At 40.4% G+C, this 27,855-nt stretch overlaps 1 protein-coding gene across 1 annotated transcript; it reads right to left on the bottom strand.

Annotated features, from left to right (window-relative positions):
- Positions 1 to 322: 322 nt before the first annotated feature.
- On the bottom strand, positions 323 to 21,139 carry LOC117454255 (matrix-remodeling-associated protein 5). Its single transcript, XM_034093423.1, has 16 exons — positions 21,053 to 21,139; positions 19,228 to 19,364; positions 15,131 to 15,260; positions 13,226 to 13,464; positions 12,807 to 12,958; positions 8,322 to 11,465; positions 7,494 to 7,756; positions 7,089 to 7,284; positions 6,768 to 6,968; positions 6,112 to 6,630; positions 5,826 to 5,997; positions 5,012 to 5,278; positions 4,759 to 4,885; positions 3,891 to 3,971; positions 2,348 to 3,494; positions 323 to 1,814 (listed from the first exon to the last, which is right to left on the bottom strand). Exons 1-16 carry the CDS (start codon positions 21,137 to 21,139, stop codon positions 1,261 to 1,263), a joined length of 7,416 nt encoding a protein of 2,471 aa, XP_033949314.1. The 3' UTR covers positions 323 to 1,260.
- Positions 21,140 to 27,855: the final 6,716 nt, after the last annotated feature.

The raw sequence follows: 27,855 nt of genomic DNA on the forward strand, positions 1-27,855 counted from the left end.
AATCACCTCAGAAACAGACATCACAGTTCTTAGAACTAGAAAATAATCACCTGAATATACTTTTGATTCATTAGGCATTCAATTCCTTCAAGATCTTTTAGATCAACATAGGATAAAAAGATAATAAGGAACTACGGGTCATTGTAAAAATGTGATGGCCCTAATTCATGTTAATCACAATAGTTACTTCTCTCTATTGTCTTGGAATTTGAATTTGTATACCATTGTACACCATTTCCTTCAGTTAAGAAATCGGGCTGACAAAAATAAATACCTGTATGTTTTAATTTGTACTCATAATTTATACACAGTACATACATCTTTGTTGTTATGTTCACCTTCGTTTTGTACCGGTGTCCCAAAACTGTTAATAGTTAATGTGAACTCTCAACTTAGATATTATTATAAACTATTTCTTTACCAACATTTTGAAAATGAATAAATGACGTTGGTACATACAGTAATTTATTTGCTGATACAAACTATAGAGCAACTGTAGAGCAGCAATAAGGGGTATTATATCCACATAGAAAAAGATCAATGCTCACTCAATGTTTATAAAATATGACACTTTATAAATATATGAAGAGAATGGTTAATATACCCGCATTCAGGAATTATACACTTCACTCCTTGTTACTGCTTGTTGACTAATTGTAAAGTAGTATTGAATAAATGCTGGACAATTTGTTATTGAGTTCCCAGGGAAAAGTCTCTTTGGTAAAGCATTTTTGTCCTGCAAACTCAAATCACTGTAAATTGTAATTCTACCAGCACATATTAATAATCATCATGGGTACACATTACATACAAATATATCAATACCAAGAGAAAATAGTCTTAATTTATCTCAGTTGCAGAACCAGCATTGTCAAAATAAAGTGTACTGTGAGGTAAACATTTACGTACTATAATGTCATATGAGGAATGTGAAATGACATCTACAGGGTCATGCCATAATGCCAAAGCTTGAGCCGTGAGTTAATTATTCACTTTGAGAAGTGAAAATGCATTAAAAAGTCAAAAAAAGAAAGACATCTGCATCCTTTACAGGATAAAAACTTCAGTTAAAATCACAAAAGGTTGGATGTTATCCATGAAGTCCACAACCTTTTCAAGGGTCCTCAAGCCAAACTGCCATTCAGGCCGTTTTAAGTCTGTCTTTATCTTTATTATGCAGGATATTCAAATCCTCTTGAAAAATCCGTGTTCAGTCATAATTATGCTGTGACAGTTTCCCAATAGAATAATTACTGTCACTCAGACCACATGTAGGTAAGTAGATCTGAAGTCTGTTCCAAGTGCGTTTTTAGCGTTGCATTTGTAAATGCCAGAGTGCATGAGCATAGGGTTCTGTATGACCAAACTGCCCTCCTCTGTCATGTAAATCCCTCCTTGCACTGCAAACCGATTATGTGGAGCCAGCGTTGTGCGTCCAGGCAACGTCCATGAAATATCCGGCTTGGGAATACCAGACGCAACACAGTTTAACTTCACTGGGGATCCCCGGTTGACTCTTGTGATTGAAGTCAGCATATTGGTGACACGTGGGGGGAAAACCATAACAGCCACTGGGTAGGATAGCGTTGACGAACCAAAAGAGTTGAACGCTTTACAGGTGTATGTTCCTCTGTCAAAAGTGGCGACATGCCTGAGTTGGAGGGTGCCATTGGTAAGAAAAGATACCCGGCCGATCGTTTGAGGTTTGTCCAAAACAAGACCATTAGGGAGGGTCCATGTGATGGTTGCCTGCGGCCAGCCATCCACCATGCAGGGTAGGTTGAGATTTAGACCGTAAGTAATCTTCATCCCACCTGCAAAAGTTAAATTATAACAGTAAGTTAATATCCTGCCAGAATTGATTGATAAAAAAAAAATCAATGCAACATGAACAGATTTCCAATCAGTTCTTCATATGCTTTCAGGGTGTTTTCAAACCTGCGTTGTTTAATTTCATTTAATTGACTTGGTTTGATACCCTTGGAACGATCTGAAAACACAACTGATCCTTGTGTGTGGTCTAAAACGATGGCACCAAGACCCTTTAAAGACAGTGGTCTCATACCAGTCAAAAAAGTACTCTTGAGCAGTTTGTTAGTGATTGGAATTTTGGAAGAAGGAACCCTTCTTCGGGCTTTATCGCTTTAAGACACATTGTTAAATGTCCTCATGTGACTTTGAGTGATGCGTTTTGGTTCATGTCTAAACTAAGTGGAATGCAACAAGTTACCAACCCTTCTAGTGATTTGATCCAGAGCAAACTAAACAGTAGGTTTGAAAACACCTTTAGTTTATTGACAAAGCTAAGGAGTATTTTGCTTCCTTAATTTAAGATGAAAAAGCATACCTGGGGTTCCCCTGATCAATGGCTTTCTTCCCGCCTCCAGCGCATAACGTTTCTCTGCCTGTCCCGCCACATTTTTTGCCAGGCACCGGTATACTCCCTTATCACTTGCAACCGGATGAGAGATCTGTAGAGTTCCATTACCCAGATGATGTGTGAAGCGTTGGAGTTTAACACCAGGGGCTAACATTGTCCCGTTGGGTAGAACCCATGCAAATTCCGGGTGTGGCTTGCCACGAGCAGGGCACTCCAGGAAGAACACCCTTGTGTCTTGCTTTATTGGTAAGATTTCAATATTGGGAAAAGCAAAACTTGGTTTCTCTGCTATTGATGCCACATCTAACTCAACCAAAAGTGAGGCTTCACCCAGATTGTTTTTAGCAAAACATGTGTACCTTCCTTCATCTGCTTTCCTCACTCCTCTCAGCTCCAAGCTCCCATTCCGGTGGACTTGGAAGCGCCCGCCTAGGTACAGTGATGGGAGCGAATGGCCATAAGGAGTTACCCATGATACTCTTGGTTCGGGTTTTCCTTCCACTCTGCAATCAAGGTGAGCGGTTTGGTAAGAAACTGCCAAAACCGTTGTGGTGCTCCTCCCTTTCATGCCATTGATAAAGGGTTCCTGGAGTTCAACTTCAAGTTTCATGTTTTTAACATCATCACCAGCAGAATTGCGTGCAACACATGCATATTTGCCTTCGTCTGCCATTTGAACTTTTTTCACCACTAACGTCCCGTCGTCCGTGATTTGATATCTATCTGATGAGATAGATATCAAAACATTTCTTGGTGAGATCCACATGATTTTTGGAGTAGGTTCACCAGTTGCCAGACAACTCAATTTAGCCGATTCGCCTAACTTTACTGTAACCAGTGATTGGGATTTCAACCCAATTGTCGGGGCATTCGGTCCCACCTTGACGCTAACTTTTCTTTCGTCCTTGCCCAGTTTGTTCTTGGCATAACAGGTATAGTCACCCTCATCTCTCTTGCCCATTTGCTGTAGAAGTAAAGTTCCATTGCCAAAGATAACATAGCGGCGGTTGCGATGTCCGCTGTCATCCGATTGAAGGGCATTGTTAATTAAAGTTCCATCTGGAAGGCTCCATGTAACTTCTGGATCAGGAAGGCCTGTTGCAACACAGTCCACCTAAAAAAAAAGCAAAGCAGGTCAAATTTGTGGAGGAAGTAGTTGATTTAATTTAAACTCTTAAATATTTGCTGTAAGTCTGTTTATGGTTGATTTTAAATTGTTCTTGAATGTAAGAAATGTATGTCATATATTAACAATAAAGTAACTGAATGTTTCGTGATATGCTTTATCATTGTTTACCGTGTTTTATTTACATGTTAAGCTGCTAAAATCAATAAATGGTGGCCCTTAAAGAAACAATGAAAATGTTATGTAAATGAGACCATTGTCTTATCATGATCAAATGTATTACTATTTGCATAAACTATAAAATGTAGAAAAACTAAAGAATACCCTTTAAAACACAGGTGTTGGACCTGGCCTATCAAACATTAAAAGATGTCCAAAATCTACCTGGAAATTCTCTCCAAAGGTGACCCTGGTCTGTGCAGTCCTCACATGTTCGATTTTGGGAGGGGTCATAATCACCTCCACCTGAAAAATGTAAATACATTGGGAAATACAAGCAAATACATTTTTCAAATACAGACAGAAATCTATGAAAACTTGCCTGTGAAATATAAAGAGAAAATTAGAAATTAAAATCCTATGATTAACAAACCCTGGGGACAGACCACATATTTGGCTCTTACAGTATAGGTAGTTCAACAGTGACTTTGTCAATCATAAATAAAGCACTTGTTGTGACTCGACAGATATGTTAGGTTTAGTTATGTTTTACTCTAGTTTTGTGTTTTGAACTTGTCACTTCCTGTTTTTATTTTGAAAGTAATCTTTCCTCTCATTCCAGATCCCACATTTCCTGCCTTTGTGTGTTTCCCGCCCGTGAGATTGCTTGGCCCTGCCCTGATTGTTTTCACCTGTGCCCATCCCCCTCACCTATATATAGCCCTGGTGTTTCTTTGTTCCTTTGTCAGTTCGTTATGTTTCATGTCGTGAGCACCTAGGCCTTTTGACTCCTGATACCTACCTTGAGATTTAGACCTTTTGCCAAGTGAGTGTTTGTGTTGCCGTACAACTTCGTTTTGGCTATTTAACTACTTTCTATTTTTTGAAAGTACGATTTAGTTTTTGTTATTAAAGAACTTTCTATTTTTGGACAACTGTCTTCGAGTCCTGCTTTTGGGTCCTGCGTCCTGTGTCTCGGTCCATAACAGCACTGACCAAAGACCATCCTCAGCCAGAAAGGAAAAAAAGACTAGTGGATCAGAGTTGGCAGGAAAATAAAGGTGCCTGAAGACCTTATGTGTCCTGTTCATACCTGGAACAGCTCCATATCCTCCCCATTGGGCCGCTGAAAGACACACAGATAATTTCCACCATCCAGCTCTGTTAGCTGAAGTATCCTCAGTGTCCCATTACGGAAAACTTTAATTGGTCTCTCTGGACTGCGGGCAGATGGGGAAGAGAATAGAGGTTGAACAAATCAGTCAGTGAAGTTATATGGAAACTAAAACCAATGTATTTATTTATAACATAGTGAACTGATTCACAAATTTGCAAAAATAAGTTACCTGTATCGGTGTTCGATGATGGTTTTGGAGGGAAGCTGCCAGTAGGTCCCTCTTGTGGATCCGGTAGACTCTGGACAGTGGAGGTAGACAGCAGAACCATACATAGCCGAGACAGAGTGCTGTCGGGAAGGCACACCATGTCGTTGGGTTGTTGGAGGGATGGGGAGAGGAGAAGGCTGGCGTGAGAAGGAGTGGGGATCGGACCTCACCTCCAGCTGGATCACTCTTTTGGCTATGCCAACAGCATTAGTGGCCAAACACTCGTAACTGTGGAAGGTTTTACATTACACTGGTTAAAACCTAGATCAACAGTCAGAGAAGAACATTTGAAATGGCCTGAAAACTTTGACTAACATTTTTTTTAAAAATGTAAATCCATTAATAGTTGTCAAAACAAAAACATTAAAAGGTAAACTTGGGGAAGTGGTATTGAAAACTTAAAATTAGATCTCTAAGACGGGATTTATTTCCTCGGGACTATGTTAGTGTATACAAAATGTAATGGGATCCGATCCAATACTTCAGTCTGGACCAAATTGCCAACCATACTGCTAGCATGGTAAAAGTAATATTACAGAAGTAGCGTATGATATTTTCATGCCTGTAAACTTTCATTCCAATTGATGTTATTGGCATGTTTCTCCCTTTTATCAGTTTTAAATTATATTTGACTAGGTTTAGTGAACACATTCTGATGTAGCGAGGTGCGTCAACTAAAACCTTGTATTTGTATATTGTAGGTACAATTAATTACCAGTGCAGAGACAGAAAGACTGAATCATAAAATGAAGTTAAATAAGTACACATCTCATACCTCCCAGCATCAGCTGGCGAAACATTCTTCACATACAGTGTCCCATTGGGGAAGACAAAGAGCCTGCGTCCAAGATACTGTGTTGGCTTAACATGGACTCCAGCTGGCAGCATCCATTTCAGAGAAGGCACTGGTTCGCCCTTTACAGTGCAGTGGACATACACACTCCTGCCTGGTAAATGGGATTGTATTAGTTTAGAAATCTTGCAAACATGTTATTGTCTTTTACAAGCCATATAATGAGGAAAACCTCCTGTTATTGGAGATGTAAAAGTTTGTACTATACCTGGCTGAATGATCACAGTATCCATTCCTCCTTCACTGATGCTTGGAGGCAGGGCTGCCACATGGAGATGGTAAGTGATTGTATCAGCACCTGCTGCATTGCTTGCAATACACTTATAGTCCCCTTTGCTGGAGAAATTTAGAGAATGAATTTGAAGTGTTCCATTTTGAAGCAGCGACAGGGAAGAAAGGGGAGAGCCAACAGTCCCAACTTCACGTACAAACGTCCTGTCTGGAAGAATCCAGGAAATCTGGGCAGGTGGTTTTCCCGAAGCGAAACAGTCAAGATTCACATTTTTCCCTAGGTAAACTGCTATCTCTGTGGACGCCGGCTGCCGGATCTTGGGTGCCTCGGTCTGGACAGCTAGGGTGATGACCATGCGATCTGATCCAAAGCTGTTCTGGGCTGTGCAGAGGTACTGACCTCTATCCTGGAGCTGGATGTTTTTTATAACAAAAGTTCCATTTTTGAAGACTTCAAAACGAGGACCATGCTTGGTGTTGGCTGGGATTGTGGCACCTGAGAGGAAAATATAAATGATAAAGATAAAATGGGACAGGGGAGTTTTTAATTATGATTCATGTTTTTCAGGACTGATCGTGCCACATTTCCGTTTCTGGCCTTCTCCAATGACTTTTTCATTCTTTCTTCATTACCTGTAGAGACTTTGGTCCATGCGATGTTGGGTTCAGGGTTCCCGGTTGCTTTGCAGGACAGAAACACATCACTCTCAGCCAGTACTGACATACTAGCTGTGGTTACCGTGGTAATATGGGGCTTCAGCCCACCACTTCCAGCACCAAGAATCCATGGGAAAGGAGGTGCAGCTGTGGGCCGACGAGAGTTGAACCGGCCTGCTACAAAGACACATTTAAACACAAAATAATCCCTTATCACATTATCAAAATATACTCAAATAAACTGCTTACTTTCCTTAATAAATTCATTGCCTATATCTTTTTCAATGGTGCATCTACCTCCAACAGGCCATTGACCTCCATACAGAACTCCAGGGGTGGTGGGGTGGTAAGAACGAGGGGATGGACTGAAACCATAGAATGATGATGATGAAGATTTAGCTGGGTTCAAAGGTTGCTGCTTGTAATTGTGATAGCTAGTGCGAGGTTTGGGTGTCACCATCCTCCCCAGCTGTATGATTCGATCGAGCTGAGCCTGGAAAAATCAAAATGTAATTTACTATATTTTTAAATATTATCATATTACCCATTTTGAAAATAGATCCCATCTCTTAGAGCTGGTTTACTGTCAATGCCATCTTTAGCAATTGTCCTGTGTTCTAAAAGCACTGAGGAACATTTAAATGCAGATAAAATGATATTGTGTACACACAACACCACCCATCTCATCTTAACTCATCATACTTGTCTGTATCTGTTCCTCAGCCTTGACAGAAACAGTTGATCTCTGTTTTGTGTCCTTCCATCCACATCATGATTTTGTTGATGATGTGACACATGAGGATAAGCGACTATAACTCTGGAGTTTCCCATTGTTCCAAACACTGTCGGTGTGGGCTTCGCTGTTTCAGCTGTGATCTCTGGTCGGTTGGTTACAAAGGGGATGTGAGCCCAAGGATGGGGGAGAAACCAGGGTCGTTGTGTTGGCACAAGGTGTGACCCTGTACCTACAAAAAGACAAATTGATGAAATATCCAACAACACAAACTGTCAACATTTGATTTTCAAATCATAAAAAAACATCAACCCTACATAAAATTAGCTTTTGTTAAAGGTGGGGTAGGTAAGTTTCAGAAACCGGCTCGAGATACACTTTTTGTTATATTCCATGGAATGCTCTTAACATCCCGATAGCAATGAATATCTTAAGTGCTTTGACAAAAAATCCATTAAAAAATTTCATCTGTAGAACTTAGCCGTAATACTGTAAAAAGTACAACCAATCGGATGGCCTACCTGCCTGTCAGCCTTCCTTCGGGGCACAAACTTATCTCGTGCCCTCATTGGTCATGTGCGCGTTCATGTGTGTTGGAGGAGGGGCTCTATAAGGAAGTGGCAGATTTTCTCCGGTTGTGTATTTTCAAATTCTAGCGATCTCGAGCCGGTTTCTCAAACTTACCTACCCCACCTTTAAGTAAAGGAACTAGTCAAATCAATACAATGATGTAAGGATAACACCTCATTCCATAACAGTGTTTAATAAATAAATCATTACACAGCAGCTGTATTTACCTTGCCTTGGATAGGGAAATGGTCTTTGACCAGGCCAGGAAGGGTAGTAGGGGTTTTGATGAAGATGATGATGATGATGGGTTGAAGGCCATCGGGAGGTAGGGGGGACTCTGGGAGGCTGGGAATGTCTGCCTGGGTTTACCTCCCCTTGTCCTCCCGTATGTCTGTCTTTGTTTGAGTGTGTCCTGGAAGTAGAAATTTGCGTTCCTCCCTGTTTGTTCTGATGGAGCCAAGGGTGAACTGGCTCCATTATTGGGAAACTAGACTTCGTATTTGGCTTAGCTACCTCTTTATCCTCTTTTTGTGTAACTTCTTCTCTTGTTCTGTCACTGGTTGATTGTGATGTAATGACTTTGGAAGATGAAGTTCTTGTATGTTGTTCCGGTAAAGGTTGAGGTCTTGTTCTAGGTTGTGAGGTTAACTGGATATTACCCCTTGTATTGTAGCTCTGTGACACCCACTCCTTTTCAGAATTGTTTTCGTCTCCCTCAAAGCTTTCAGAGTCTAGTTTCTGTTTTCCTTGTCCTACCGTTACTGGCATCTCCTTCCTTTCAGTCTCTCGATTAAGCTCTTTGTCATGGCTGGTCTTTTCTTCAGTCTGAGTTCTGATCCTCTGTCTCTCAGATTCTTTGAGATTTACAATATTGTCCTCCTTTTCTTCAACAGCCCCTTGAGTTGGATGAGGGGTACCATTAAGCGTTGGAGTAACAATTGTCTTTGGATTAGGTGGAGAGCTACCTATATCTTTTTCTGTGGCTGGCAGTAATGTGGTCTGGCTCCTGTCAACATAATGGGTGGTATGAGGGGTTTCAGTGTTTAAATCTTCCTTGGCATCAAAACTACCACTGTCCTTATCATTATATTCATAGTAATAACTTTCATCTTCCTCTGTTTGATACTCAGCAGATAGAGTTTCTGGGTTTTCCACTGTGGCTGGAACAGGTGTTGTTGTCGCTGCAGTAGTAGTAGTGGTAGTAGTAGTAGTAGTGGTAGTAGTAGTTGTGGTTGTTGTTGTGGTGGTTGTTGGTGAGGTAGTTGTTGGTGTGATGGTTGTTGTCGGGGAGTCTGTGGTTTGAGGCTTGTTTCTTTGATGGTAGAAGGGTTGTCCGTGGGGGCGTACTCTCCTCATTGGGGGTTTTCTACGTCTATAAGGAGGCCTTCTCCTGTTTGACTGATCAGGAACAACGTGGTTCCTTCTCCCCTCTCCCGAGTGCTTATTTTCGGACTCATCGACTGGCTGAGGAGTTCTAACAACAGGAGGGTGTGTGACAGCTTCTGGTTTTTCTGTGATTGCACCAACAGGGTGTGGGGTTGGTTCTCTATAACTGGGTGGTGGTTGTGGTAAAACTTCAGGCAAACGTTCAGATGTTTCAGAATTATCTCCTTTCTTCTTTATATAATAGGCTTCCGTCATAGCATTTGTGTTGATGGGGAACCGTGTTATCTTTAGCCTATTAGCAGAAGGGGTGGTAGCAATTGTTTTAGCAGTTGTTGTCGTTGGTATAAATTGACTTGTTTGGAAAGTTTCAGTGCTTGGCTCTGGTAGCGACGGCTCTGTGGGAAGCGCAACACTTGGCTTAGCATTAGCTTTAGCCAGTATCTCCGCCCAACGATTTGGATCTAGTTCCTTAACAGATTTATTCGGTTTTCTCTTTGAATCTTTAATTATTTTCCTTTTTGTAAGCCCATTAGGATTCCTCTGCTGTGGTCCGACCTTCTTAGGCATCTGTGTAGCAAATGGACGTGTAATTTCCTGGTAATCTGCCCCTGAACCTTCTACTTCCTCCAAATCAACTGGCAACACCTTCTTCTCTGTTACAGTTTGTACTTTAGACCTGGCAGAGGCTTTTACTCCTGTGACCTCCACCATGTGTGATAGCATGTCAACCCCATACAAATTTGAGGTCAAGCAGGTGTATTCCCCTGCATCTTCTTGTGTCAACCTCCTTACCACCAAAGTCCCATTTTCCTTCACTTCTGTTCGTTTTGTCTGCTGCGTGGGGAGAAGAATTTGATTTTTGGGTAGGTACCACATAGTTTGACTGGGCAGGACTGAGGTCACCTCACAAGGAAGGGTAAAAGATTTACCATTTTCAACTACAATCTTCTGACCATTGAAAGCAGTGGGGCTGAGCAAGAGTTCTTTGATGGTGAGCCTCAGAGGCATCAAGTCCACACCAGCTTTGGTTCTGACCATACAATGGTAAAGGCCTGAGTCAGACTGTGTGACATTTAAAATCACAAGTTCCCCTCTTTCAGAAACTTCCATTTTATCAGTTGCATCTTCCAGAACGGACAAATCTGGAAGGATCCACTCCAATTTCATCTCTGGATCTGAAGTGACAACATTGCACTCCAAGAGAACCTTCGTACCCTCAAGAGCAGTTTTGACCCGCCCTCCTGTCCCTCTGCGAATGAGAGCCCAGGACACAGCAAGGTCATTCTCATCTATCGACCCTCTGTGGCTATTGATGTTCTTGGTAATAACTGTTGTGAAATCCATCACCAATTTCTTGGTTGTTGTCTGCTGTCTGTTAAGCCTCAAGGTCACTCTGGGTTGAAGCAGCCAGGAAGGTTCTGCTACCAAATACCCTTTCAATTCTGTAAAATACGGGGAATTATCATTTACAGCTTGCACATATTGATAGGTTACTCTGCTTGCATTCCCTCTTAGTTCACCTCTCTCCAAGATAGCAGGGCTTTCATAGTAATATGCAACCAATTGCCATAGATCTTGCAACATCTCTCGATCAATCTCACACTCAAGGACAGTCACCAGTGACACATTGACTGATAACTCCCCAGGTAATTGTGGATTTACTGTCCAAGACATGCGTGAACTGTCTCCAGGATGTCGCACGTTACATGCCACATGAGCACTGTTTCCATGGCTGTCAGAGAGAACAAAAGTCAGATTTCCTAAAGGCTTTTCAAAGTCTCGAATGTAGGGGATGTCCGGCTCTGCTTCAGATTCAGCCCACAGAGGATTGTCCCATTTTTTTAGAGCAGAGCGAAGATCTGGCCGTTCACAGGTAAGCTTGTCTGGGGTCAGTTCCAGCAAAGAAGTCTCATTCAGGGGTTGAGGAGAGGAGCACTGAGGACAAATCTCACTGGTGCCACGTTCTTTCTTGCACTTTAATACGCCTGGGAGAAAGAGGCAGAGAAAAGTAGAGAGGGAAACAAATGGCAGGATGATAAGAAACATTGCAAACAGTCCAAAGCAAAGAAAGAAAAAGGTATAGAGCAAAATGGATGACGGTAGGTAAAACAGAGTAAAGGACAATTTTTGGAAATATGATGGATTGGAGATAAGAAAAGAACGGGGACAGGACAAATTAAGATACAATTGTATCTCTTCATGGGTTTGAGTTCAGTCAAAGTTCATGCAGTCCATAGTACATTTCTGGTTACAACCATTTATTTTCAGATGTAGCCGGTCATGAACAACATGATGTATTATAAATGGTTCTGTTGATACAAAGCTTATGGGACTTGTTACAAGTAACATACAAAATAAGAGACAAAGCACCTGCCTAATAAAAAACTTTGAATCAGGTAGACGGATAGGGAAAAAATAATCAATAAAAAGTTTTTCTTGACTGCATGTAGATCAAATACACTTTTGTAGCTGTGTCCTTCACATGTATAGCTTGAAGGCCGACATGCAATATTGTCTGCCAGTACTTTTTTCTATTTCTGCTCAAGTTATCTGTCTTGACCCTTAATGATTTAGCATTTACACTAGAGTTCATTTTAAGGTAAAAATGGTTTGATGTGGCTTTTTTGCCTTTATAGAAGCCAAGTAAAGGCGCTCAGTTGTTTGCGACAGCTCGAAGGTTGAAAAAATAAATGTTCGCAAGTTATTTATATCAACCTAAAAGTGATAATATATGAGTCTTGTGTTCACAAACTTGTTCACGCTTCCTCACTCGGACAAGTACATGTTTTAATGATGCTTAATTTTATATAATATAAAAAGGGGTTTGCAAATAAACCTTTACTGTTTTGCTTCATTCTCTGTGCGATGATAAAGTTGTTACAGTCGCAGTAGTTAGTGTTTTTTTGCCGGCAAACCATTGATAAACTACTTACCCAGCATTTAATCAACAAGCTCACTAAAATAGCAACACATTGAGGAACATAGTGGCAATTTTAAGTCTTCTATATTCACATATTTTATTCAGGAGTTGGTGGAGACTAAAACTGAGTTGAAAGGGCAATCTATATAAAGTGGCCACAAAAACAAGTCCACATTACTTTTATAATGAGATAATATCCTAATGTTTTGTTTTCAGCTTGTTGTTCTTGTCACGGGTGGCTAAGAATTTCATTAATGACACCAATGACATTTTCCACTTTCCCTCTACGAACCTTTAATATGTTTAGTCTTTTGTCATCTAGTTTGGATCAAACTTCCAAGCACCACAGTAGTAAAGGAGTAGGAAATAGTGTTCTAGCAAACAAACTGGATTGAAGCATCCTTACCGTCATGTGTGGAGCTCCATTCTACCAACCACTGTAGCTGGCAGTCGCAGGTCCAGGGATTGCCATGTAGAGAGAGGAGCTCCAGCCTTGGAGCTGTCTTCAGTGCTTCGGCAGGGAGCTGCTCCAACAGATTATCTGACAGGTGTAAGTGTCTGAGACAAAAACAGTATATCATGTTCTTTACTTTTTGGTCTACAGGGTGACACTGGGATGGTGCATTGTGAAGAAGGCAGGGAAACATCTACTGTAGAATCCATAAGGTAAAAGGTACAGTACGATCAATCTTTAAAATATGAGCAATTTGTTGCATCTATGGATCTTCTTATTAAGAACATGCAAACTGAAGTTTATGGTGCCTCAAATGTTCAACTACAATACATACAGTATAAATAGAAATATCCAGTCATATTATTTCTTACTTGAGTCCTGAGGTCCAAAAGCTTCCTAGTATTGACACTGTTATGAAGGTTTGAGGATGGATCTCTTTGAGAAGGTTCCCCTCCAGCTGCAGGAGTTTTAGGGATGTCAGGCCAGAGAAGGAGTATGGCTCTATGAAGTCAATGAGGTTGTGGTCCAGGTGGAGACGGATCAAACTAACAAGGCCCTCAAACAGACCGGGGCTCACGGATGTTAGCTTGTTGTAACTCAACTTCATGATCTGGGGGGGTAAAAAACTGTTAGTGTTATACTGACTTTAAAGCATCGATTGAGGGTGCAGAGTACCTGACTGATTTAGGTCCACATTAAGTAAGTAGACTTCTTGCTTGGTTAAGTCCACCAATAAAAAGTGACTAAAAGTAAAGACAGCATGGGTTTGGAAGCAACCCTTTGTTACTGATAACGTGATTGTGATTTATTCTTTGAAGGAGCACTAATTGAGATTTTAAATTACAGACTTTATTAGTTGACATAACTTACGGACATTTCACCCTCATAATCAAATGTTAGTGGTCTATCTGAGTCACAAAACCCAAACCAAACTTGACTGATTCCTATCCAATTTGGATGCATCAGCCTTGCGTCCTAAATGGTAAGTTCCCATCCAATGAAACTAAACTGTCAATAACGTTTTGAGGGCAATTTATTTTACGTCACCTATTTACATTTCTATTCAAATGTACTTGTACGTGTGGAGAAGGTCATGGTGAACAGTAGATACGGTAAACTAAACAAATGGAACACATGGAGACTGGTGTTCATGTCCCATGTGAAACCAAAAGTCATTGTTGACCTATTTTAATTCATTTCTGTAAGTTAAATAACGTGACAAAAATACTTATTTCAAGCTAATAATCTTTTTTTACTGAACCTAATCAAGTACTTTTTGATGTGTTTGAAACTGGCTCGTCAGTCTGTTTTGAATTTGGATTGTGATTGGATCTGTCTGGACCCAACAAGTCTCAATGCAACTTTAGGTAAAGGGATATTAGATTTGGCACTGTTTGAGAGGCACATACACAGTATAGTGTTAGCTAGCCCAATTCTACATATGCTTCTGCTACACATAGCTCAAGCTATGATTGAGAGCCCGATATGGAGAAGGTAACATATGCAAACACTCAAGAGAGTTTGAAACAAACCCAAGACACCACATCAACAACCAAAAGTATTTAACTACTCTGGTTTGACTTGGATATTTAGGAAAAATTAGATCTAAACAGGATGTAAGAAATACCGCAGGCTCTTGCCAAATAAAGTCAAATACAGTCATTGGAATTAGATCATAATGATGATTGAGGATGATGTCTGAATTCAGTCTGCAGGTGCATAAACCTGAAGAACCAGAAGTCTGTCTGGTTTTTAAAACATATTTAGAGAAGTTAATCTACTACTCTGGTTAAAATACCAGGACACACACACACACACACACACACACACACACACACACACACACACACACACACACACACACACACACACACACACACACACACACACACACACACACACACACACACACACACACACACACACACACACACACACACACACACACACACACACACACACACACACACACACACACACCTTTTTAAATGGGTTTTAATGGTCTATCTACTATCTACTACTATTTTTTTAACCCAGACCAAACAGGGCTTTTATAAACTTGTATTGGTTTTACTACAGGTGTTTTTAAACAAAAAATATTTACCCGAGAGCCCTCCCCAAAACCCTAACCCCAACCAAGTCTTCACCCTAAAATTAATGATTCCTCTCATGGGGACCTCCATCATGTCCCCATAAGGGAGGCGAGTCCCCACGCGTGACTGTGTAAACAGATGTAGGTCCCCACAAGGATAGTAATACTAGGACACACACACTACCTGTAGTGATCTAAGGCTGTAAAATGCCCCAGGGTTGACTGTACTGATGTCGTTGCCATGCAACATGAGCATTTCCAGTTGCCGTAGGGACCTGAATTCTGACCCCTCCACCTCCGTCAGGCTGTTATATCTGTTGGAAAGAGAAAATAAACAGGGACAGTTAGGGATGAAAGAGTAACAAAGGGTCATAAAGGGCGTCAGAGGGAAAGGAAACTAATATTAGTTAACAGTCGATGCTTGCATGTGTGTCTGGGCAATTTGACCTTTCAAATGATGCAAAGATGGGTAGCTGGAAATAATTTATGGAAAGAGGGATCTAAGAGAGACCTCAGTCAACCTTTGACCCACCATTTGACCCACTTATCATTCTTCTGTGGAAATACACACACAGATCATGAATCACCATATTGTATCTGCGCAACTTTCTTAGAAAGCATCAATGAAGAAACCGACTCAGGAAATTTAGAGCGTATTTGGAATTGTCTTCTTGTACATCATAGTATGGGTCTACATGCGAAGGGGCCCAGGTTAATAATTAGTTCAGCAATCCTAATACAGAAACTATAAAAAACTTTTTTGGGAATCTTCAGGTTTCATCACATTGCAGCTGACATCTGACGAAGAGTCAAACTGATGCCAAATACAGTATATAGAAATGTAGATCCCAGAGCCAAAGACATAGCATGTTTTTTATTGGCAGGTGGAGACAGAATTTGATCGATTTCAGTGTTAAAATAGTAAGCACTGCTTTCCAATAACAGGATTTGGCACAGCACATTGTTTCAACAGATACTACGTATTGAGTTCCTCAACTGTAAAGCTCAAAGCATTCCCAGGGTGCAGTTATCCCTACCCAATTCAACACATATGGGATACTCTGCGTTTCCACTGCCATCAATAAAACAGCCAGCTCACAATATATCAACCATTGGTCACTTTTTCCATGCTGTTCCAGTACCATGATGCACATATTTTTTGTATAAGTTTCCCTGTTGGGAACTGAACTTTGAACCCTGACAGTCTTGGTGCTTTGCTCTTATATCCATGACAAAAGATGTTGCATTCCTTCAATTTACAGGAGTTACAAGCATTCATAGATTACATTTCATGGCACACCCAAGCTTGTCTAATAGTTGATGGTCATCCCATTAAAGACACTTTAGATTATATATACATGTATCTTTTTAATTGTGTTGTCAGCAGCTTTGCCTTGCAAGACTCATGCTACTCATTTCCACTTCATTGTCAACGCAGCTTTACTCAACTTGAATCACTCTTTTCTGGTTTTTCAATAACAAAAGTTGTGGATCGCACCTAGTATTTGTACCAAAGTGAAATACTAAATTTAAAAAAGGACCTGGCACCAAAAGTGAGTCAAGCATAACTATGCAGTGGAAATGAGACATGGTTTGCATTGGTGGTTTTAACTGATAAATGAACTTGGCTATTTTCTTTTTTCGTCTAGCAATAGTAGAGGCTCAGACACTTAAGTGGCTTAGTGGTTTCCCCAACATTGTCTGTGTCCTTGGCATACAGTATGTTTGCAGTCTCAATGCAATGCATCGTACAAATGGGGTGATGACTCCCAATTTCGGACAATCCCTCCTGGAAGGCACTCATGGTGCTCCACTCAATGGAAAAAGTTGTTGGGTAAAGAATAAGTGAAGACAGCTTCACCATTCTACTTTTTTCGCTCTACACACCTGGCCAATTACTTCACAAATTGGGCATGTTTTTTCGAGTTTTTTTCCCATGAAGTTACAAAAAAGGTTTACCATTTCAGATGTGGTGAAATGTGTGGGGGGTTTCTGAAGCTGTTAAACGAGCATAACAAGCTTTAACTGTAGTTTAAGCCGTATCAATGCTTTAAGTGTACTGTACCTTCACTTTATTGATTTCAGTTCATTTTCCTTTGTTGCAAAGGATGTATGTAAACTGATAGTTTAACTTGTTTCAGCAGTGCTTAATTCGAGAGAACTCGACCCTGCAAACAAATATAACCCACACTGCCGAAGAAAAATAAATGGCAATCAAAGATACAATGCATCTTTCCTGTCTGATGACAGTCACTAGCCAATGTGCCATTCAATAAACAATTGGCAGAGGTCTTTAATAAGAGGAAAGACGCCTGCATTTATCAGAGCAGTTTACTTTGAATTTAAACCGCAAACTAAAGGAAAACAGGCTGGATCAAAATTCCGCAGATGGCTGATGGGAACATATACCAACAGTTTTGCATTAGAGACTTAATCCCTCTGATCAATGTCTAGTGTTTAGAAAGTCAGAGTCTGTTAGATCCCTAAAGGGTTGGTCCCATTCCAAACGTCTGCTCTGCGGAAGTGTCTTTAAGAAGTCCCTTTTATTTACATTTGAACAGATCCTGCCTTCTACCCCACACAAGAACCACCATCAGGAATCAATAGGGAATCAGAAATAGTATACAAGAGTGCAACATCAAAGTTCTCTGCGGTAAAATCCAGATGTGTGTAAGAGCATTTTTTACCAAACTAAAACTATGACTTGTCAACAAAATCTTTCTTATTTTAGAATGGTATAACATATAGTAAAGTATAGAATTTGTTTCAGTAGTTTGTTTCCTGTGGCAGGACAATGACGGTCAGGATTACTTGGAATAACTCACATACATAAGTTAACGACAACATAGAAAGAAACAAGGTGATGATAAAGCTAGAGTAGAAATGTCATGAAAAGGTTGCAAGGACTGAATTGACCCTTGGGCCTAGGATATTGTGGTAATGTGCCATGCAAGGTAACCACTTGGCTACTAAGGTGTTCCAACAAACATGCCCTTTATTTAATTCCTTGCTCTTGTGTTTTTGTATTTTGAACCGGTAAAAGAATGGCACCCATATCATTTCATTTAATATATATATGAAGTAAATGCACACTGATTCAAAGCCATCTATTGCATACATATATACATACTGTCCAATTGTGTAACTTATTGCATTTGAAATGGTAAACTGATAATATATCCCATGGGTCTGTGTATGTGTGTACTATGTTTCCACCCTGCCATACTGTATGTCTTTACAGTGGTTAGGAATATATTACCTTATTCAGTTTGACCTGAAGGGGGTGGTATCATTTAATATGAATGTAATGCTCCCTGGTGCCAAACCCTTTCTAATAGCAGTGTAATGCTGGATATATAAAACAGTATTTTTGGTTCAAGATCAAGATGATCTGGAATTCACTGATGGCTCCCACAGTAATGTTCCCTTAGCACAACGAGTTCATATGGAGACAGTTTACCTCCTGTGGACTTCAGCTTGGCGAGGCATTGAGGCTTTCGTGACATAATGAATTGCTTCTTCACATCACAGCATTTTATCCTGTTGTGAAGGGCTGGGGATACAAAATGCAACACACCTGCAATGCAGTGATAGCTGAGTCCTGCATGCAAATGGAAAGGCTCCTGTGAACAATGGCATAGCTCTCGCTGCTGCTTGCCAAGTGGTTTCCATGTAAACAGGAATTGTATGGAGCCAATTATTGGACAAAGCAGTTTGTTATGCAGAACAGTGGCTGGGCTATTTCTCCACTGTTCTGGAGGACAGTGAAAGCTCCGTCCACATGGAAGTGATTAAGAGATTTATCCCCTCCGGAGTGGGTTCAGAACCACATGTTGGTGCTAAGCCCTTATCTTTTGGGTTCGGAGCAGATGTGTTGAAATTAGATGCACAATAGAATACATGCTGATTATATCGGCTGCTCTCTTTGATGTAAAGCTGGCATCTTTTGTTCTTAAGGAGGGCTGACAACCGATGGAAAGCAGCAATACGTGTTTCCTTATCCCATCCGCTAAGACAAGGGAGTAATTCATCTGTTAGATCCATGGCATAAAAAAAGTAATCTCAACAACCAAAAAGCTCTTACCTCAGCATTTTTAGGTATTAGAGCCTGTGTTGATCATTTGTCAGCCAATGAAAACACTTCTCTGACAAATCACCTACTCCACATTCCACACTACTTCCTGTAGAGTGTTTAGTTTGCATCCCCCTGTGTTGCCACTGATGGCAATGTCTCAATGCTTCAGTGTGCACCTGTGTTCATGCATAGTGAGTGAGTCTTACCCGAGGTTGAGCCTCTCTGTGTCTCTGGGGAAGGTTTTGGGAATGGTGGTGAGGTGTCTGAACGTGCAGTGGACCTCTTTAACACCCGGACAGCTACAGCTACGTGGGCAAGGCGGGTTGGCATGTATGGGGGAGATCTACAGAGAGGATGACAACAAAAGGAGATCAGATGGAGAAGGTTGGGGTTTAAATAAAAGTTGGGGCATAATGAAACAAACAAAGTGTATTAACCTTGTGAAGATTTACTTACTTACTACTTCTACTTTTTTAAGGAAATGTGTACAATATTACCATATCCATCCATGTTGTGCTTTCCCTTAAGGCCCTGTCACACTGTCCCGAAATTGACACCCGATGGACACACGAATATGGAATTGTGAATTTCGCACGAAGATGGCCCCGAACCACACACGAAGGCAACATTTACATTACATTTAAGACATACAACTGCAATGAAAGTACCAAAAATAATTATGTTAGAGTACTATGATACTGTACCGATATCTTCAGACTTTGTTCTTTACTTTATCCGTCTTTATATGTAGAAAATATTACGTTTTCTCCGTAATGTTGTTTCCATAACAACAACAATTTCCTGTCAACTGTCCTTCAAAATAATATATTATATCCTTTTTAGTTTCACAGAACACAAATTGGGTTATTTACATAATATATTTACATGATTTTGTTGTGCAATAAAACAACCAGATGGACACACGATAAAGGAAATGTTCAAATTCGGCTGTGATCGTAGCAACATCGGGCCATTCGTGAGGGCATCTTAAGCCATCGTATGACCGCCGGCGGAGTTTCTCAGGCTCCGGCAGCAACTTCGTGAGCGGAGGCAAAATCTTTGGCATGCCAAAAAATTGCCGAAGGACCTTGCGAAGGTTCATTTTCGTGTTAAATTCGTGTGTCAATTTTGCCCTTCGTAAGGCCATCGTGAGGGCATCTTGTTATCCTCGGTGCCATCGGGCATTCGCCCCGATCAGAGTGAATGTGAATGCACCGATGATAACACGAAGATGACACGATTTGACAAGATGCCCTCACGAGTGCCTTACGAAGTTGCCGCTCACGAAGTTGCTGCCGGAGCCTGAGAAACTCCACCGGCGGTCATACGATGGCTTAGATGCCCTCACGAATGGCCCGATGTTGCTACGATCACAGCCGAATTTGAACATTTCCTTTATCGTGTGTCCATCGGGTGTCAATTTCGGGACAGTGTGACAGGGCCTTTACGTCAGACAAATACCTTTAGCAAACTTAAAAGACACTTATTTTTTTTAATCAATGACTGATGGTAAAATGACGCCATGTTACCCTGAACTCTTGAAGAAAACTTTTGGGCAACTTGTCTTTGCTATCCTGAAATCTTTCAAATGGTAAGGTTTGATCGGAAATGGATATGCCTTTGCACAGGACTAAATGATTTTTTTATTTATTTATGCTGGTGTGAAACTTAACCCCCATTTTCTTCAAATCATAAAACGTTCTACTTTTTTGAGTCTCCCTTAACCGTGGGGCATGTGAGAAAAACAACGTTTTCTTCAGGAGACTAAAGGTAAGACGTGAGTAATTGATAGACACACTGTTATTTTGTGGGTAGGGAAATTCCTTAATCATTATCTGAAGCTTTTGATTGAAGCCTATGATGAATCAACCAATGACTCAACATCCACAGCACAGCAAGTTAAGCTCTGGAAGGCTGGCTATGTTTCGTAGATTGAATGTCACCTTTTAAGTTACCTTAATCAGTGAATATTTTCAAATGTAATCTAGTCAGAGGCTTCTAAAAGGTTGAGAACTTTTGCTATGAATTTACCGTTTGCCATAGCAGTGATGAGAAGAGAAGGGGAAGCCACGCTGCAGCCGCCCTGCAGAAGATGTTGGCGCACCCCCACTGCGCCATGACTGGATGGCTGTGTGACCGCTCACGTCATCAATACACCTGCAGGAGGGGATCAAGAGATTTAGATGCACTGATTCGTGTCAACAAAAACTAAAGATTAAAAACCCAGACAAGATTCATCACAAGGCTGTAATAGGGGATTTGTACATCTGTATCTGATAAACTGGAGACTTTATATAATGATATTGGTATTCATCCATGTGAACAGATGATGAGGGATGTGGTAGGTCTATTGTACTGTACCTTTTAATCATTGCATAATGAAATGGGCTCCAGTCCCTCGTTAAAAAGATAATATTAATAATAATAATAAAGCTTTATTTATATAGCACTTTCCATACAGCAGGTGCAGCTCAAAGTGCTTTACAAAATAGCACACGTCACAAATTAAAACAAACAACAAGAAATTCACCTCAGATCAGATGTTAAGACCTTTTTGAAAATGTGCAGCAACAAAAGACGCACGGAAGTAAAAGGTATGATCATTTAAAAAAAGAAATAGATAACGATTCCTGTCGGAAAAATAAAGGAAGACAAAAGATCAAATAAACCGATACAACAAAATGTAAAAACCTATAAAATAGATAAAACAAACATATATACACAATAAAATAATAATAATATAAACTTCATGATAATTATAATAAAAGTTAAACGATTAAAAGACCAACTTAATAGGAAATGTTTCTAATAAAACTGATAAATAAATAATATAAGTTAAAGCTTGTAAAACCTTTTGAATAAATTAAACAATATAGAATTAAGAAAAAAATAAAGATTACAACTCCATTTAAAAGGAGGGTGTCGCTAATAAAAAGATAATTTAAAAAGATGTGTCTTAAGCTGTCTGTTACTATATTTCTTTAGATATTATTTGTATATTAAGTAAAAAGCCACATTCACAGGCAAATGGCCCTTATATAAATGTAAATAAATGTGGGTAATGTCCATAGTAATGACATTTACATGTCTAATATGTGTAATATGTAATTGAAAAGTGCTTTGAGCACCTGTAAAAGCACTCTAATAAAAAATGTAATGCATATAAACATTATGTTTAGGACATGGACAAACATTTAATCTGCAGCTGCTTATTTATTCAGCTGGAGTTTTACCTTTGAAACGGAAATAGCTAAACTAAATAGATTTGGTTATAAGCTTCAGGCAGACAACATAAGAGAGAAAATGATCATCTCTTTAAAATGCAGAGCATTTGAAAGCCACTTTACACATGCCCAAGCCAGTCCAGGAAAAGGAAAGGAAAGAAAAAAAATTGAAAGAGAGAAAGAAAGAAGGTTTGTGTGATTGCATTAGCAGGACTAAGAGAGAATTTGAGATCTGTGAGAAAAAATGTCCATGGCTGAGCAAGTTGACAACTGTAGCAGCTCTCCTAATACCAAACTATTCGCCCTAAGGGTAATAACACACGTCGGAGAGGTTTGATCACTTTCCTGGGGGAATCATGTTCAAAACTTGGGATATGTGTCTATTTTTCACGTGTGAATCCGTCTGCATTGATGACTCAAAGTCACACTCTGGTAGCTCAAACTCATGTAATACATTAGATTATGTTCACATAACCACTTAACCCTTGTGTTATGTTCACATTTCGCACCCTTTGTTCGGGTCGAATTGACCCGGGACATATTTCAGGGTTTAAAAGAAATACAGAACTAAATTCAACATGCACAATTCCTTATATATATTGTCTTTAACTCATTTCCCAACAATATAAATGAAATATATGATTAGTTTTTGAAAATACTCTTTGCTAGATCAAATTTAACAATGGAAGTGTCCATGGTTTTTTGTGATAAAAATGTAATTTATGTTAAAATACACTGTAATAAAAACTAGGTTTACATTTTGCTCATGCTTTTCTAGGACAAATGTAAATGAAAAATGTTTTCATTAATGTTTATTATTTTTAATCTGTCATATAATAATCAAAGCCTTGAAGGAAATAAAGTGATTTAGCAGCAATTGAAACTCAAGAACCACACATCCAAAAGTATTTGGCTGTGAAATATAGAGAGATGATGAGACATCCATATAAATGACATAGAACAGATATAAACACAAAGCAAATAAAAACAATTAACAGTCACTATTCATAAAATACAGTATATCCGAAACATATATTGATGATGTGTCGCTGCAGAACATCATGTGAGTCAATGGGCAAGTCCGTTTAGGAAACACATGATGTACAGAACTTCTTCGTGTACTTGTTGCAGTTGCTGCATGTAGTCTGTGTCTTGGAGCTGGCTGTGGGGGTCTTCCAGAAGCTGACTGTGGGGGTCTTCTTGCGGCTGGCTGTGGGGGTCTTCCAGCAGCTGACTCTGAGTCAAGTTCATCTTCCAATTCGCTGTCAAATTCTGAGTTTACCTCCACATTATCCTCATCTTCAGAAATGTCTTCCTGTTCCACTTCACCAAGCACCTTGAATTGCCTGGTGCTGAAAGGTGCTATATAAATAAACTTGCCTTGCCTTGCCTTCACCGTGTTCTTCTAATGCATTCCACTCACTCTCATCCATTATTAGCTCCAAGGCTCTCTGAGCAGAATATCTTTTGGCCATTTTGTTGGTAGATAATTGTAGTTCTGCACTATACACTGTAATGTGAGGTTATGTCTCTGTTTAGTCCCTCCTCCGGCATGCAGGTGTGAGGGGGACAGTGCGAGAACATGTGAAATGTGTATACATTTCTGGAAGATCTAAAATGTTTATAATGTTCTAGGATAGTTTTGTGTACACACTACAAAGGGTAAAGATCAAGGGAAAACAGGATCAAACAGCTTCTCTATGCATACAATTGTGTGCGTGTGTGTGTGTGTGTGTGTGTGTGTGTGTGTGTGTGTGTGTGTGTGTGTGTGTGTGTGTGTGTGTGTGTGTGTGTGTGTGTGTGTGTGTGTGTGTGTGTGTGTGTGTGTGTGTGTGTGTGTGTGTGTGTGTGTGTGTGTGTGTGTGTGTGTGTGTGTTTTTCTCTGTCTGTCTGTCCTGGTATTGTATCCTGGTCAGATTGACCCGAACCTCTTATGAAGGACATAAATGCGGGTGGGCATTTTTTCATAAGTGGAAAAAAATAAAAACAATTCCACATGTCCTTCACAATAAATAAGGCCCGGCCATTGAGTTTCAGGTTGAACAAAAATATCCTTATATTTTTTTGTATTCATTGAAAATGGAAATTGGGTCAATTTGACCCGAACACCACACATTTGCAGATGCGGTTTGTTGCAGAGCCAGGTGGTTTGGCAGTTACTATGTTATTACAAACCAATTACATACAACCACACACGCACACACACACACACACACACACACACACACACACACACACACACACACACACACACACACACACACACACACACACACACACACACACACACACACACACACACACACACACAGACACGCACGCCCACACACACACACACACACACACACACACACACACACACACACACACACACACACACACCACACACACACACACACACACACACACACACACACACCACACACCAATACTTAACAGACCCAACAGGAATGGGTGAAGGAAGATAAAGAGAACCAAAGAACGCTCATACATATTTTGATGTAATTAGAGGCCAGTTTGGGCATTCCTCTTTCCACTTCTTTCAATGTGTTCTCTCTGCACAGGGAGGCTAATTTAACTTACAGCTGTGTGTGTGTGTGTGTGGTGTGTGTGTGTGTGTGTGTGTGTGTGTGTGTGTGTGTGTGTGTGTGTGTGTGTGTGTGTGTGTGTGTGTGTGCGTGTGTGTGTGTGTGTGTGTGTGTGTGTGTGTGTGTGTGTGTGTGTGTGTGTGTGTGTGTGTGTGTGTGTGTGTGTGTGTGTGTGTGTGTGTGTGTGTGTGTGTGTGTGTGTGTGTGTGTGTGTGTGTGTGTGTGTGTGTGTGTGTGTGTGTGTGTGTGTCACATCAGTTTGGACTTCCTGATCTGACAAAGCCATTAGACTACATCAGGGGGTCAGTGGTGGTGACAGCTCAGATACAATGATTGAATGTTCCAACAGTAAGATAATATTCATTGTATTAATGAAAACTGGTGAATTAAATAAGAAGTGTGGGCTGCCACATAGTGCACCAGGTAGAGCTAGGGGAACAATTTACTGGGGCCCAGTCCCTGCTGAGGTAGACATCCAGTAAGTTTGAATGCGGTCCTTTATGTGTGTCGTCCCCTCTGCCTCCCCTTTACAATGTTGACATTCTCTAATAAAGGATAATCAGGCCCCAAAACAAATCTTTAAAAAACATTAAAAAAACAAATGTGACAATTCAAATGACAAGAACATATTTTCATCCACAAGGTAAATGCCAAGAACAGGTTAGCTTTGCAATGTGACAATGTCAGAGCGAATGGGAATTATATTTAGCCTATTGTGTTATATATTGCAAGATTCTTGAGGTGCATGCTACAGTATATCCAAACGTTGAATTGCCCTCTTGCATACTATAAACTTGGTGCTAGTGGAGCCTCGCAGCGGCGAAACCGTGCCACGCCACACTAATTGCGTCGCATAAGCGCATAGGTGCGCCACATTTGCAGCTCAGTTGAGGCTCCCTCCGCAAGATGAAGCTCCCTCCGCAAGATGAAGCTCCCTCCGCAAGATGAAGCTCCCTCCGCAAGATGAGGCCCCCTCCGCGAGGTGAGGCCCCACGCAGTCTGCGTGATCTGCCTGTAGGGAGGGACGGCCCTGCTTTTAGCTGTTTTTGGTCTCCACCAACTCTTAAACAAATATATATCTCCTTAACTGCTAATTGCTAACAAAATGTTACTGCTACAGTACTACTATTTACCCGTAAACCAAAACAAGGAGCTGAAAGACTCAGCACCTGGTAGAGCTGAGGGAAAACTGCAGAGTTGGGTGAATATATTTTTCGGTTTGTCTTGTTTGTCTGTAAGTCCAAAGGTCTCGGGAATAACAGCTGCACTGATTTTTATGAAACTGGTTGAAAAGGTGTATCATGGGCCAAGGAAATAGCCATTACTTTTGGTCTTTCCTGTCTCTGTTGATAAAGTATGTGCAATTGTGCATTAAAAACCACTAAGATAATAATAATGTAATGATCCACAGTGGAAAGTCTTCTCCTCTTGCGTCCTCAGGGGTCAGGATCAACCACAGAACAGACACTCATTATTGTGCTTAAGGTTCCCTCAGCAGCAGGGGGGATGCTTTGTGTCACAAGAGCTGGAACGTGTGCCCTCTGGTCTCTAATTACTTTGCCATCTTGTGTCCAAGATCATAAAAATGCATGCTTAACATCGTTAAAAAGCCAGTTTCTGAGATGGGATATATCATACTTATGTCTCATAATAAATATCCCATATTGTGTGTGTACATTTGGAAATCCAAATGTTATTATTTTTTTGTTTTATGAATTATCCATTCAGTCATTTAACACTTTGATGGGATTTTGGAGGCCTTTTATTGGGTGTTACACACAGATGTTCAGCGACCCTTACTTATATCATGTGTCAGGAAGGAGCTTCTACCTCAACGTTACAGAACAATAAAGGTGTCCATTCTGTCTGTCTCAAGTGTCGAGACGTTATGGTGATCACAGGTAAACGCTGTCAGTCAGCTAGCTGCATGCTCTCTTCTAATGGCTTTACCAGACCTCCTGTGTTAGCAATTAGATAACAGAGAGGACAGGAGAGGAACAAAGCAAAGGAAATAATTTTAGAGGAGGAGAGGACAGCAGAATGGAAAGAGATGAGAATAGAGAAAAGGTGTTCCTGTAGTGAAATCACTTAGTACCCCTCCCAGATTCTGACCTAAAAGAGATAAAGTACTTCCAGTGAAGGAGCCAGAGCACCCCTGCTTATCAAAATCATATGCTCACTGGCACGTAGTGGTTTTCCTCTAAATCCTGCCAAAATGGACCCTTTACTTCTTTGTTTCCTTATATATGGTAAATGGTAAATGGACTGTACTTATATAGCGCTTTATCCAGTCTTTAAGACCCCTCAAAGCGCTTCACATACTACATGTCGTTCACCCATTCATACTGAGCAGTGTATGTTAGGACATGCACTAACATGCATACACATTCACACACCGTTGGCCATGCCATCGGGAGCAACTCAGGGTTAAGTATCTTGCTCAAGGATACATCGACATGTTGACTGCACGGGCTGGGATCGAACCCACAACCTTCTGGTGGAAAGACGACCGCACTCCCTCGCAGCCACAGTCGCCCACGACAAACAGTGGCCCCAGTGTTGAGCCTTGTTGCACTCCAATTGAGCATGAATTTATTGATGACAATGCATTATTTTAAAAGAAAACACACATTGTCAACAAGCAGATATAAAGTAAAAGGCCTCACCCTATACAGTGTAGTGTAAAACGTATTGGATGATTTTATGTTTTAAATGCTTTATGCAAGTCAAGAAACTGTGCTCTAAACACACATCCTTTACTCAAAATAGTCTTGAACACTTCAAGAAGTTGCAACATGCAGGATAATTATTTCTAAATGACGAGTTAATCAATTTCATTCCAATTTGTTTAAGCTTCCTATCTAACTATAAAGGGACCCATAAAGTTGTTTGTTTCTAATGCTATTGCTAGCGCATGAGTAACAGCCTTAAACACATAATTGTAATAGGAACAATTATTACAGTGAGAAGAAAATAACCATGTGTTTTTTCTTTTGAGGCATCATGTGTGGCTTTAGCTAGC

Source organism: Pseudochaenichthys georgianus, chromosome 10 (assembly GCF_902827115.2).
Source record: "Pseudochaenichthys georgianus chromosome 10, fPseGeo1.2, whole genome shotgun sequence".
Taxonomy (NCBI): domain Eukaryota; kingdom Metazoa; phylum Chordata; class Actinopteri; order Perciformes; family Channichthyidae; genus Pseudochaenichthys; species Pseudochaenichthys georgianus.